The following is a 13,935-nucleotide window of genomic DNA, read 5'->3' as shown; positions in this document are numbered from 1 at the left end:
GGCCGTGAGGGAGGTGGGTAACAAAGGTGCTCAGTGGAGAGGTCTACACCATCTTCGTCGACAGTAACACTCCCGTTGGCTCGATCATACATGGAGGTTGTGCAGACACCTCGAGACATGAGAAATTTTGCTTCGGCAGACCTGAATAGAGCAAGTGAAGTTCCTATTTTGGTAGGTGTACAGAGGCGTGTCTGGGCAAAATGATGTAACTGTTTTGAAGGATTTGCGGGATATGCAGGCTGCTTTGGAAGAGATGGCCGTTAAAGTCAAAGGGATGATATGGTGCGTATTGGGTAAAGAAGCCATGGGGTCGAGTTTAGGCCTGGGGAGTGGGCCGGAGTCTAATCTTATGAAGAGGGGGATTGAGGCATCGGGTGTGGGCCAGGAACGGGGGCTTAAAGGAAAGGCCCAGTCTAAACAGAATATCGAGCCCAAGCTCAATCAGCTGAAAGGTTTGGCGTGGAGGAAGAAGTCGCAGTTCGGGGCAGACTCAGAGGCGGGTGGGTCAGTGCCACCGTCATCGGCGAAGCCTCAGACGGTGACATCGAAGGCCCTCGAAGCTTCGACGGAAGCACAGCCGCTGGAAGCAGGGTTTGTGAAGCTTGGAGGGGTGAACTTAAGCAGATTTGCCGTTAGCTCAGCTCCCATCGTCTCGGCTCCTGTACAGACGAATTTCTTGCGAGCAAAGGCAAGGCAGCTTCGACTCAGTCCAGCGACAATGTAACGGAGCCAATAATAGCATAGGTGCTTCCACCACTGGCACAGAAAGAGTCGATAGACATAGATGAAGCCTCGGGTGAGTTAGTGTTGGTCCACCATGTTCTGGAAATGGAGGTAGGGGAAATTGTTGAGGCTACTGAGGGACAAAATGAGGTTTTGACCTCTATGGTCACTCACACGAGGATGGTGGAAGGGGGTAATTGTTTACTGAAACAGTTTTTGAATTTAGAAGGAAGCAGGCAGGTTGAGTTTGAACGGCCTGAAATGGTAGAGCAGGATAGGATGGTCTCGGACCCACAGCTCGAAGTAGCTGTTTATGAGGAGGAGGTGGGTAGTTCATCTCCGTTACAGATGACTCCTCTTCAGATTATGTCCGAGGAAACCTCAGATTGGGTTTTTAAACAAGTGGAGAAGATTCAAAGCTGTGTGGGTTTCTTTTATGATGGTTATGAAGAATAATTGAGGGCACTTTTAGTTGCTATTGAAGCTGGTCAATCCACGGTTGAGAAGTCATCTGTGAGAAAGAAGTGGGAGTTGAAAAGATTACATTGTTCTATTAATTATGACAATAAGGAGGGTACTTCGGGGAGGAACAGATCTAAGGGGAGGGAAGCTATTTTAGTTAATGAAGCCTAAAATAATGTCTTGGAATGTAAGGGGGATTAATAATGTTAATAAACGCCTCCGCATTAGATCCATTATTCATAGTTGGAAGATCGTTATTGTATGCCTCCAAGAAACAAAATTGGAAAGTCTTGACAGGAATGTAATTAGTAGCTTGTGGAGAGGTTCGTTTGTAGGCTGGACTAATTTAGCCTCTTCGGGTGCTTCTGGTGGAGTACTAGTCATGTGGGATAGTAGAGTTGTCAAGATGGTAGGAGAGTGCATTGGAGATTACTTGTTACTTCGTGGCATGTGTATTAAGAAACGTGGAGGATGGGTGGTCTTGGGCATTAGCAAGTGTATATGGTCCCAATAGGGATCGGGATAGGAACTTGCTGTGGGATGAAATATCAGGGTTGTATTCTGTGTGGGATCTTCCTTGGTGCATATGTGGGGATTTCAATATAGTTCGATTCCCAAGTGAGCGGGAGGGTCTATCTTCGATGACTACAGCTATGGAGGTTTTCTCACAGCTGATTTTTGACTTGGAACTGCTGGATTTGCCGTTGGTGGGGGCTGAGTATACGTGGTCCAATTCTAGAGGCGATTCAAGATTGGACAGATTTTTAGTATCATCGTCGTGGGAAGCTCATTATCTGAAGTTGTGCCAAAAACAATTTCCAAGGGTAGGATCGGACCACTTTCCCATTATTCTTGAGTGTGGGGGTATTCATGAGGGCAAAAGGTACTTTAAGTTTGAGAATATATGGCTAGAAGTGGAGGGCTTCGTTGATAAGGTAAAAAGTTGGTGGTTGTCATACTAGTTTGAGGGGACTCCTAGTTTTGTTTTGGCAAGTAAACTCAAAGCTTTAAAAGCTGATTTGAAGATATGGAATAAGGAGGTTTTTGGGAATGTTGAGCAGCAGAAAAAAGCCCTTTGGGAAGAGCTTCAATCCTTGGAAGCTGATGGGGATAGTGAGGGGAGTTTGTCTAGGAAGAACGAAGTAAAAATAGAACTTGAGAGGGTTCTTTTGAGGGAAGAAATATCATGGAGGCAAAAGTCAAGAGTTTTTTGGCTTAAAGAGGGAGATATGGGCACTAGCTTCTTCCATAAAATGGCTAATTCTCATAGACGTAACAATGCTATTGAGATGTTAAAAACTGAAAATAATATGCTATCCTTACTTGAAAAATTGGGGAACAAATTCAAGTTTTGAGGGCTATCCTGCTGTGTTTTCAAGCCATCTCGGGATTAAAAGTGAATTTAAGTAAATCGGAGTTGGTACCGGTGGGAGAGGTCCATAACATTCATCACTTGGCAGAATTTCTGGGGTGCAAAGTTGCTTTTCTGCCCATAAAATATTTGGGACTACCGCTAGGGGCATCTTTTAAGGCCAAACACATTTGGGATGGGGTGGTATAGAAGATAGAGAGGAAGTTGGCAGCTTGGAAAATGACATACTTATCTAAAGGAGGTAGGATTACTCTTATAAAGAGTACTCTCATTAATATCCCTACCTACTTCCTTTCTTTATTCCCTTTACCAGTTGGTGTGGCCAACCGTATTGAAAAATTGTATAGAGATTTTTTATGGGGAGGCCTGGGAGAGGAGACTAAAACTCCCTTAGTGAGTTGGAAAAAAGTTTGTTGCCCGATTGCTGATGGAGGTTTGGGTATTCATAGTTTATGTAGTTTTAATAAGGCGTTGGGGAAGTGGCTATGGAGATACCATGGGGAAGAGGAAGCATTGTGAAGGGGGGTGATCGATCGAAAGTATGGTAGTGATTGGGGAGGATGGTGTACCAAGGAGTGTAGGATTCATATGGAGTGAGTCTATGAAAGTTTATTAGGAAAGGTTGGGGTTGCTTCCTGAAACAACTTCTCAGTTGGTGATGGTTCAAAAATCAGATTTTGGTCTGATGTTTGGTGTGGGGATATTGAATTGTCTAGAGCATTTCCGGTTGTTTTCAGATTGGCGACTAATAAGCAAGCTTCAGTTTCTGAGGTGATGGGTTTTTCCAATGGAGTGGTGCTTTGGGATGTAGGCTTATCCAGATCTACCCAGGATTGGGAAGTAGAGGAGGTTACTGATTTTTTTAGACTGTTGTATTCAGTGGAGATAAGAAGACAGGGCAGGGACCAACTATGCTGGAGACAAACAGCCTCTAAAAAGTTTACAGTTCGGTCTTATTATAAGGTGATACTAAATCAGCACCATATTGGCTTTCCTTGGAAGAGGATTTGGAAGGCTCATGTTCCGTCAAGGGTGGCTTTTTTCGTATGGACATCAGCAATAGGGAATATTCAGACTATAGATAACTTGAGGAAGCGCAGAATGATTGTTTTGGATTGGTGCTTTATGTGCAAGAAAGAAGCGGAATCAGTGAACCATCTACTACTCTATTGTGAAATGGTTAAAGTGCTGTGGGATGGAGTGTTTGGAAGGGTTGGGCTGAGCTGGGTTATGCCAGAAGCAGCAGCATGGAAAATGATGCCTCTGTGTATTATGTGGTGTATTTGGTTGGAGAGAAATGAGAGGTACTTTAATGATCGGGAACGCAATAGAGATGCATTTTGGAAGTTTTTTATAAGCACTCTACTTAGCTGGTTCTCTGCTATTGTACTCAAGGGTGGGGCTGTAAACGAGTTCTTGTCTTCATTTTTCTAGTTTTAAAATGTAACTGGGTGTTTCTTTTGTATACTTCATGTGTACTTGGACTTCACCGATTACATTATGCTTAATAAAATTTTCAACTTATCAAAAAATAATAATTTATACTAACTAGGAACTTGAATAGTTAAAAACAAAGCTTAGAAATTGTGAATTGAGATTAATTTCAAATGTAGCATCAAAGTCTCAAAATGCTATCCAAACATTCAAAAATTACATAAGCAGCAAGCATAATGTGGAATACCTTAACAGAGAACAAATCCTCAAGCAAAATCCCTACATTTTTTTTTTGGGGGGGGGGGGGGGGGGGGGGGGGGGGGGGGGGGGAGCAGCAAATTCCCGAGCTTCATCTCAAAACAGCCAATGTTTCACTTAAATCATAGGTTGAGTTGTTTTTAGCAATTTCAGTTAAATCATTTTAAACTAGCACTACGCATCATATGCAAATGAAAGTAATGGGACGTAAAATGGGAATTTTAAATTTGCATACTGCTTTGCTCTGCAAACGACATCAATTGAGTCACAGGTTAAGGTATGCTGCTAAAAATAAAACGTTTGACAAAATGGATACTAACCTTCAAGTTTCTGATTCACAAAAGCATGTAGGGCATGACCCTTTGATTCAATAAAAAGAACTGGCTGGCTTCCCTTCTTTAAGAAGGCTTCATTTTCACTAACAAATATGCTGCCATGAAGAATAGTACAACTCAAAATCTACTTCAACTCCAGTTCTATCTCAAATGATTCATTACCTTGCATGTCAACTACGTTATGTATGATCATATGCTTATAACATATAGAAGCAATTTAGCAAAAAAAAATATAGAAGCAAGTAGAACAGACCCAGTAAAGTACATAAGTTCCATAAAGAAACCATTTTTTTAAACCCATAAAGGAAACACGAGGTAGAAGCACAGGAAACCCATGCCTGGCTCTCTTGTGAAAATTCAATCTGATTCATGCACTGCTATTCACCACTAGTGCTCCCAAGTGATTTGGAGGTGATTTATTCTTACAACAGCCTATCAACCATATGCCTTTGAAGGTTTTTATTGGAAAACCCCTCTCAATTACTCAGGCCACTAATCTTAATCAATTTGCTCCTCGAAATGTTGTTGGCCTCAACAAGTATATTACCACCAATGTGCACCCCAAGTCTGGTGCATTCTCTAATATCTTCTCCATCATCTGATGGTGAGTCTTCTGGTATTTGTAATCCTTCTATGTGATGGTGCTAATACTCCAATTGCTCTTGAAAATGAGTTTGGGCTTTTACCGAACATCGTATATCCAAATTTGTTTCATATGACTGTATGCTTCCAATTTCTCTTTGAAAAGAAGCTAAAGAAAGGAAGAGTTGATATGCATGCCTTTTATTGACATCAAAGGAACATTGGACCAATTTGTTCACTAAAGGTCATACCAGTAGGTGTCCTCATTATATTGTACGCAAGTTGGGCATGAAAGATATCTATGCACCAACTTGAGAGCACGTGTTGCTCATTAAAAAAAATGGAGAGCGAATGTTAGCATATGGAATCTTCTTTCTTCTTCTTCTTCTTCTTCTTCTTCTTCTTCTTTTTTTTTTTTTTTTTTTTTTTTTGCAATTTTAAACTATTTAGTAATAAAAAAACATATAGGTGAAGAGAGATAAGTAACATTCTCGAACTGTTTGTATGAATTTCTTCTTTCTTCTTTTAGAAGTCATTGAAACTCATAAGTTTGGATGATGGTCCCTCCGTGCCTAATATAGTGCATTTGGCAAGAACACAATGCCCAAAATTTTGAAGACCATGACAGAATTGTGACAAAGTTAAAAAGCCCTAATATTCAGCACCCTCTATCTTCGAATGGCTGCTCACAACAGTTCTTAACTCTCCAATTTTCTAGCACTTACAGATTTTTTTCTCCTTTTCTTCTCTTTGCTAGTTGGGTGTATCCTTTTGTATACTTCCTATGTACTTGGTTGCACCCTCTGCACTTTTAATAGAATTGCATTACCAATCAAAAATAGTTGTTCTCTCTTCTTTCCCTTCATCTTTTTATCCAAACCCTAGATACAAATTCCAACTCACAAGATGCTTTTGCTTTCCTAATGCAAAAAAAACTTAAAAAAGAGAAAAACAAGAAGTTGTGACAAAAACAACATTTTCACGAATTAAGATATGATTTGATCTTTTTTAGCAAGACAAACCTTGTTGTATACCAGAGGTAATCAGTGACGTCTTTTGTGGTATTGATGTGATCTACAAAGCCATTTTTAATGAAATCAGCTTCTCCCCAAACCCCAACTTTCTCCACAAATATTTCCCACTTAAGAGCTTTCACGCCTTTATCTGGTGATGCCACTGATGGTTGCAAATCCTCTGCTACCATTTCCACTACAGTGGTCTGAGCTCTAACCTGTTAAAATTTCACGTTGAAGTGCAAAGACTTGTTCAGTGAATGAGATCCTTAAGACCTACTTCATCACCATTATTTTAGCAGTTTGTTTTGATATTAACTGTCAAAACAACATAATCTGAAATGAAGTGCACTTGTTACTTGTATTCAGTCAAAGAAGTGAGCAGAATAGATGCATAAATCCAGATAGTACAAATAATATAATTGGGGATAAATACACTTTGAACCCTTAAATTACTAAGGATTTTGCATTTTGCCCCCAACTACCAAAAGCTAACACTTCTCACCCTCCATTAAGATCTGACCATCAAAATTGTGCCACATCACCTATATTTCATTCATTTCAATGGTCATAATTGAATTAGGGTGCAAAGAGCCAGTTTTTAGTGGTTTGGGAATGCAATATATCAGTTTTTGTAGTTTGGGGTGAAAATGTAAAACCAATGGTAGTTTGAGAGTGCAAAGTGTATTTTTTCCATATAATTGACTTGTGCATAAATGTATCTACAAAAGTTGGGTTTCAGTTGTTAGCTGTAAATTCTGCAAGCCTATGAGTACAAATTCATATTATCACTAGTAAAGATGCTAAGACCTTTTGCATTTTTAATGAAGCTTCATTACTTTTAAAAAAAAAAAAAAAAACATTGTTGGCACTTGGCGCACGTTTATACCATTCCAGAAATTGAATAGAAACCTTTTCACAAACACATTACATTCATCTAGATTGGTTTCATTAGCAAGATGCCTAGTAGAATTTGGGGATGAAAAATTATTATTAGTTACCTTTGCAGTGTTAAACACTACATTCTTGCAGTCAGGAAGAATGCTAACAGACCATGCGGGCAGGTGATATGATGCATTCTGAAATTCAACTGTCTTGTCATTTTTTTCATCTATGTTAGAGATGAAGGCAGCGCATGCTCCTGAAGAGTCAGTGTAGACATCGGCCTACAATGTAGTTTATTCAGTAGACAAGTGCAATTGTAAAGAAAAGATTAATTATAAAAAAAATTGTAAAGAACGGATTAAAGGCACACTGCAGTGTGCAATCATAGACAACAGATAATATGAAAATAAAAATTACAAGCATAAAGAAACTATTAGTAATGCCCACCAAATAATTCTTCTATTGTAATGACTCAAGTGCTAAAGGTGAAAAAGATTCTTCATTTTAAAGCTTGTGCAATTTCCTAATTATACAGCCAATATGGCTTAAGATAGATTATCTCCAGCTCAGAATCCAAACTCAGCCTGCATAGCGCAACATGGGTCCCCTCAATGAAAGTTAGAGAAAGTGGGGAAGATTGTAATACACCTCCATGGCAAAGAATGAGAAGAATTGCATAAATCTTAATTGTACGGGCATTATGAGGGTGTGTGTTGAATTCCACATCAGGCATGTGCTGAGTAGATATAGCACAATATAAGTAATGACACGGATGCTGACTATGATTAGCGCTTTGGAATCTCACACCAATGTGCCTAGCATTCTCAAATCTTGACACCATCAACCTCCCCCTCCAATCTTCATGCATCTTTTCTTTTTCTTTCTTCCTTCTTCTTTCTTTTTTCCCAACAACTCAATGATTTCTGCTGAGTTTATTGAATGCTTATTCAATATAGCAATTACAATTAGCTCATGCAGTTAGTACCTTGATACAATATAGCTAATAAAGTGACATAACCTCTCATTCCTTTTCAAATATTCAGTTACCAAGAAGAATTCTGATCTCTACAGACTACAAAGATTGGACAAGAACACAAATGTTGTTACTGCAGAACTGATGCTGCCAAAAGGAGTTATATATATATATATATATATATATATATATATCTCTTTTTTTTATTGGCACCAATTGTCCAGGAACAGCGTCCCGACTAATCCCAAAGGTGCACAAGCCCTCGGCAAGGAGTTTTCCGCAAGTGCACCTCAGGTAATTCAAGGGAAAAACCCCACAGTTCGATGGCCACTAGAGGCTGTTTGCTCCCAAGGAGATTTGAACCTTAGACTTGGGGGAGCATACCCCCAAGTCCAAGGCCTTTACCACTTGAGCCAACCCCTAAGGGTTTATATATATATATATATATATATATATATATAAGTAAGTAACATAGCCAATGACATTATTCCTTGCCAAATAACTCCTTACGATTTCAGCACACTGTGTAGCTAAAATTCTGTTATCCTACTTTAACCAACTCATCCAGCAAATTTTGCGAAAGGAATATGATGTAGGTCAGGCATTCTTTGCATGGCGGCATGTCTAAATTTGTATGTATGCTGAAAGGAAACTTTTACCACCATTATGCTTACTACATAAACAAGAATCTATGTATACCAAAAGCATAATTAAAATCACATCTAATATTTGGATACCTCATTTTCTATATAATAAAAATTCTCTCAAGTCTCAACCCCATCACTTGAAGACTGGGTGCATAAGATGCCTTAAATTTCCAATTTTGGTAAACATGTCGCATCTTTTTTTTATAAGTAAACGATTGTATTAATAGAATAGGCATAGCCCAAGTACACAAGATGGTATACAAGAGAAAACACCTATTTAGGATGGAGAAAAGGAAACAAGAAAATCATGAAGGTCTAAACCATTAAAATCTATAGCTATGGCCCATAGGAATAACATTCTAACAAAAAAAGATCTAAGATCCTCAAATGATCGTTCCTCGTCTTCGAACATCTATCATTTAGCTCATGCCATAAGCACCATAGAGTACAAATGGGAACCATCTTCCACACGGCTTTGATTTGTAGAATACCTCGATTTGTCCAACAAGCCACGAGCGCCTCCACTTTGGCGGGCATAACCCACGCTAACTATAATCTGCTGAACACCCCAACCCATAACGCTCTAGCAACATCACAATGCAATAGAAGATGATCCACAGTTTCACCGTCTTCTTGCACATGCAGCACCAGTCTATTATGATCACCCCACGTCTTTGCAAATTCTCCATCATCAAGATCTTACCCAGTGAAGCTATCCATGCAAAGAAAGTCGCTTTGGGAGGCACCTTATTATGCTAGATCCTCTTCCATGGAAACTGAGTGTTCTACACCTGTGAGAGACTTATAGAACAATCGAACCGAGCATGTGCCTTTACCTACAAGTACCCACCACATCTTATCATTTCCTTAGATGCTCGGTCTCACAGAATACAGAAGTTGAAAGAACTCCTCAAAACTACCAACTTCTCAGTCCTGGGCCGCCCTACTAAAGATGATGTTCCACTGTATTTGATCCCCAACTATCACCATAAAATCAACCACTAAAACTTCTTTCTCACATGTAATTCTGAATACTAAGTGGAATAATCTTTTAGTGTATTATTTCCACATCATATATCGCTCCAGAATTTTATTCTAGAACCATCTCCCAACACAATTCTAGTATGATGATAGAACACCTCCCATCCTCAACCAACATGCTTCCAGATCCCCACTCCCTGAGGCCCATTTACCTCCCTACTAAAGATGATGTTCCACTATATTTGATCCCTAACTATCACCATAAAATCAGCCACTGAAGCTTCTTTCTCACATGTAATCCTAAATAATGAGTGCAATAAATCTTTTAGTGTATTATTTCCACACCATATATCACTCCAGAATTTTATTCTAGAACCATCTCCCAACACAAGTCTAGTATGATGATAGAACACCTCCCATCCCCGACTAACATGCTTCTAGATCCCCACTCCCTGAGGCCCATTTACCCATTTACCTCTCTACTACACCAACCCCCCCAACACACTTACATATTTACAATCAATCACCAACTTGCATAGAGCTTCTGGTTCCGTATTATATCGCCAGAACCATTTCTCAAGTAATGCCTTATTGAAAATCTTTAGATTTCTAATACCCAACCCTCCCAAGGGAAGTGGGGCACATACCTTAGGCCATTTGACTAGATGGAATTTAAAGTCCTCCCTCATGCCACTCCAAACGAAGTCCCTGTACAGTTTCTCAATTTAGAGCGCCACACTTGCTAGAATTAGGAATAGAGATAAAAAAAAAATACGTTGGTAGATGAGAGAGTACTTTTGATTAAAGTGATCCTACCCCCTTTCGACAAATATAGTTTCTTTCAACCAGCCAATCTACGTTCGGTCTTCTCAATCATTGTATCCCATATTGTTACAGTCCTTGGGCAGCCCCCAACAGTAAACCCGGGTAATTCATAGGTAGGGCAGACACCTTGCATCCTAGAGTGTTAGCCAGTTATTGGTTATTACGAACATTACCAACTAGCACCAATTCTGATTTTTCAAAGTTCACTTTCAAACCCGATCCCGCTTCAAAGTAGAGTAGAAGCACCCTTGGTGCCCACAATTGGTTTTGTTCTGTCTCACAAAATATAAGCGTATTATCTGCAAATAACAAATGAAAAATGTTAATAATACCCCTAGTGGGGTCACCAACCGAAAATCCAGCCATGAAACCACTGCAAACCAACGTCGAAGTCATTCTGCTCAATACCTCCATAACAATGACAAATAGGAGTGGGGACAATGGATCCCCTTGTCTCAAACCACGATAACTGTTGAACAAGCCAATTAGACTTCCATTTACTAGCATAGAGAATCTCGCTGTTGATATGCACCATCTAATCCACGAGCACCATCCCTCCCCAAAAACGCACCTCCCAAGCAAGTAGAGTAGGAAATCCCAATTAACATGATCATATGCATTCTCCATATCTAACTTACATAGGATCCCCGGGTTACTAGATTTTTGTCTGCTATATAGACACTCATTGGCAATGAGGACTGAATCTAGAATTTGTCTTCATCGTACAAATGCGTTTTGGGGTTTTGTTATAATCTTCCCCAACACCTCCCTTAATCGGTTTGCAAGCACCTTAGACATGATCTTATACATCCCACTCACAAGACTAATGGGCCAAAATTTTTTTACCTTTGATGCTCCAATCTTCTTAGGAATTAGTGCTATACATGTGGTGTTAAGGCTCTTTTCAAATTTTCCAGCCATGAACAACTCCTGAAACACCTTCATTAAATCCCCCTTCACCACTTCCCAACAAGTTTGGAAGAATCCCATAGAAAATCCATCTGGCCTAGGTGCTTTTTCTTTGGCCATTTTCCTCACCACATCATGAACCTCCATCTCCTCGAAGAGCCTCTCCAACCTCGAGACATCTTGTGGGTCGATAGAATCAAAAGCTAAACCATGAGTTTTGGCCACCACCCCATTTGTTCTATAAGCAAGTGTTCAAAGAAACCAACAACATGATCTCTAATCACAGGGGCCTCAGTACATGTTGCACCCTCTATATTCAAAATCTCTAAAGTGTTGGTTCTCCTGTGAGAATTGGTCACTCTATAAAAGAATCTTGTACTTCGATCCCCTTCTTTTAGCCACAAAGCTCTAGATTTTTTGCGCCACGAAATCTCTTCTAGCAAAATAACCCTCTTTAATGCAGTAACCACATCTGACTTTTGAGATATTTCTTCCAAGGAAAGAGCCCGGCCTTCCTGTGTCCTCTCTAGCTCCTGAAACTCTTCCAATATGGACTTCTTTTGTTCCCCTATATTGCCAAAAGATTGTGTTCTGTTCCAAATCTTCAAGTCATTTTTTAAAACTTTTAGTTTACCTGCAAAAATGAAACTAAAGGTTCCAGCAAACTGATGAGGACCACTATTGCCGAACCTGTCCACAAAACCTTCAGGCCTCATTTGGATAGTGAGATTAGATGAGATGGTTTTAGTTGAAAGTTGAATAAAATATTATTGGAGTATTATTTTTTTATATTATTATTGTTTTGGGATTTGAAAAAATTGAAATATTTATTATATTTTGTGGGAATTTGGAAAAATTGTAATGATGAGATGAAACACTTTCACTATCCAAATGGGGCCTCAGTTTTCAGCCACATATTTTCAAATTTAAATACCGACGCTCCTTGGATACCACCACAATCAAGCAAAATAAGAAAATGACCCGAGCACAGACGAGACAGCCTCCTTTGACATACTTCCGAAGACTGCGCTTCCCAATCTGAGGATACTAGAAATATATCCAATCTAGACTACGTATGATTATTAGGCCACGTGAATGCCCCTCCCATGAAAGGGATGTCCACCAGATTCAAGTCGAAAATAAATTCTGAAAATTCTATCTTTGTTGGTCGCATTCTACTATCTCTTGAGCGTTCACTTAGAAATCTTACAACATTAAAGTCACCACCTATACACGATGGTAGTTCCCACCAGCTATGTACTCCAACTAATTCTTCCCATAACATACTTCTATTATTGTCCAAGTTTGGCCAGTAAATATCAGCAAAGGCCCACATAAAGTTATCTTCCACACTTCTAAAAGAACATGCCACTGTATACTCCCCTATAAAGTCCTTCATTTTCTCCACCACTCTTCTATCCCACATCACTAATACGCCTCTTGAAGCCCCATCAGCTGCAAGATAAGCCCAATCCACATATGTACAGCTCCAAACACTTCAAACAATTATTCTTGTAACATATTTCAATTTGGTTTCCAGCATATGATGTCTGCCCTCCACTCCCGAAGCAAATTTTTTTATACGAATATGTTCATTTGCCTCGTTAAGCCCTCGGACATTCCAAGAAACAATTTTAGCTTCATAAAACAGGTGTTATTCCCTTCCCTTTAGATCTTTCTCGACTTGCACCGCCCTCATAACTAAGAGACCACGTTAGCCTCTTTTTAGTATCACATTAGCCTCTTTAGCTCCCTTTGTTTTTTAGAAATTGATTTTTTAAGATCAACGTGACCAACTTCAATGGTTGTAAGCAATGCCATAAATTGCTCCTCAAAACCTTCACACTCCATCCCTACACAATATTGAATTTTCTTTACCTTCTGCAGAACCCAATCCGAAACATTAGATTGATTTGGAAGCATACAGTTAAGAGGTATGGGTTCCCCTTCCCTGTTAGCCCACTGCAAAACCAGCGGTGTGCTTAGCTCACCCTCCTCAAAAAAATTATCATACTCCCAGGCTGAAGGACCCAGTAACGGTATAAAGCTCCCATTCTGTTAGCCCACTGCACCCATGTCCCTTGTTTCCTCCAAAAATAGGTCTCGAGTATCATCCATTTGTTGCGTAGCCTTCACCGGAGAGGATAAGGTCAAAGGAGCGGTGGCAACGTCCTCCTTGTCACTTGTCGGCGTTATCTGGCTCAAATGCGCCTGAGATCCAGCACGCAGGTACTCGTCGGCGTTATCTAGCTCGGATGAGCCGTCAAGTATTGTTGCAGAGGCCTCTGTCATCACCTTTCCCACCGTCGCCTTCACCCTCTGTGGCTCTATCGAAGACTCCTCAGCCTGTCTCACAGTTGACGGAGTTTTTACCGGCAAGGATACCAAACTCCAGCCAGTTGAAGGCCCATGGTCATCCCTTGGCCTAATTCGCCACACAGGCTAAGTTCCGATAATGTCTTTCCCTGAATATTGCTTCACGGGCTGAGGCCCAACCTTACGGCCCACCTACAGTAAGTTGTTCTGCCCAATTGGT

General features: G+C 40.1%; 1 protein-coding gene across 1 annotated transcript in view; it reads right to left on the bottom strand.

Moving 5' to 3' along the window:
• LOC121248112 (beta-galactosidase 10-like) overlaps nucleotides 1–13,935 on the bottom strand; it is a 28,814-nt gene that overhangs the window by 7,754 nt on the left and 7,125 nt on the right. The window contains 3 exon segments of the mRNA XM_041146470.1: nucleotides 4,570–4,679; nucleotides 6,189–6,397; nucleotides 7,181–7,345. Of these exon segments, the coding sequence (XP_041002404.1) occupies nucleotides 4,570–4,679; nucleotides 6,189–6,397; nucleotides 7,181–7,345 (484 nt within the window).

Source organism: Juglans microcarpa x Juglans regia, chromosome 2D (assembly GCF_004785595.1).
Source record: "Juglans microcarpa x Juglans regia isolate MS1-56 chromosome 2D, Jm3101_v1.0, whole genome shotgun sequence".
In the NCBI taxonomy this organism is placed as follows: Eukaryota; Viridiplantae; Streptophyta; class Magnoliopsida; order Fagales; family Juglandaceae; genus Juglans; species Juglans microcarpa x Juglans regia.
Note: the sequence above shows the minus strand (reverse complement) of the source record. Positions and strands in the feature narration are given on the sequence as shown.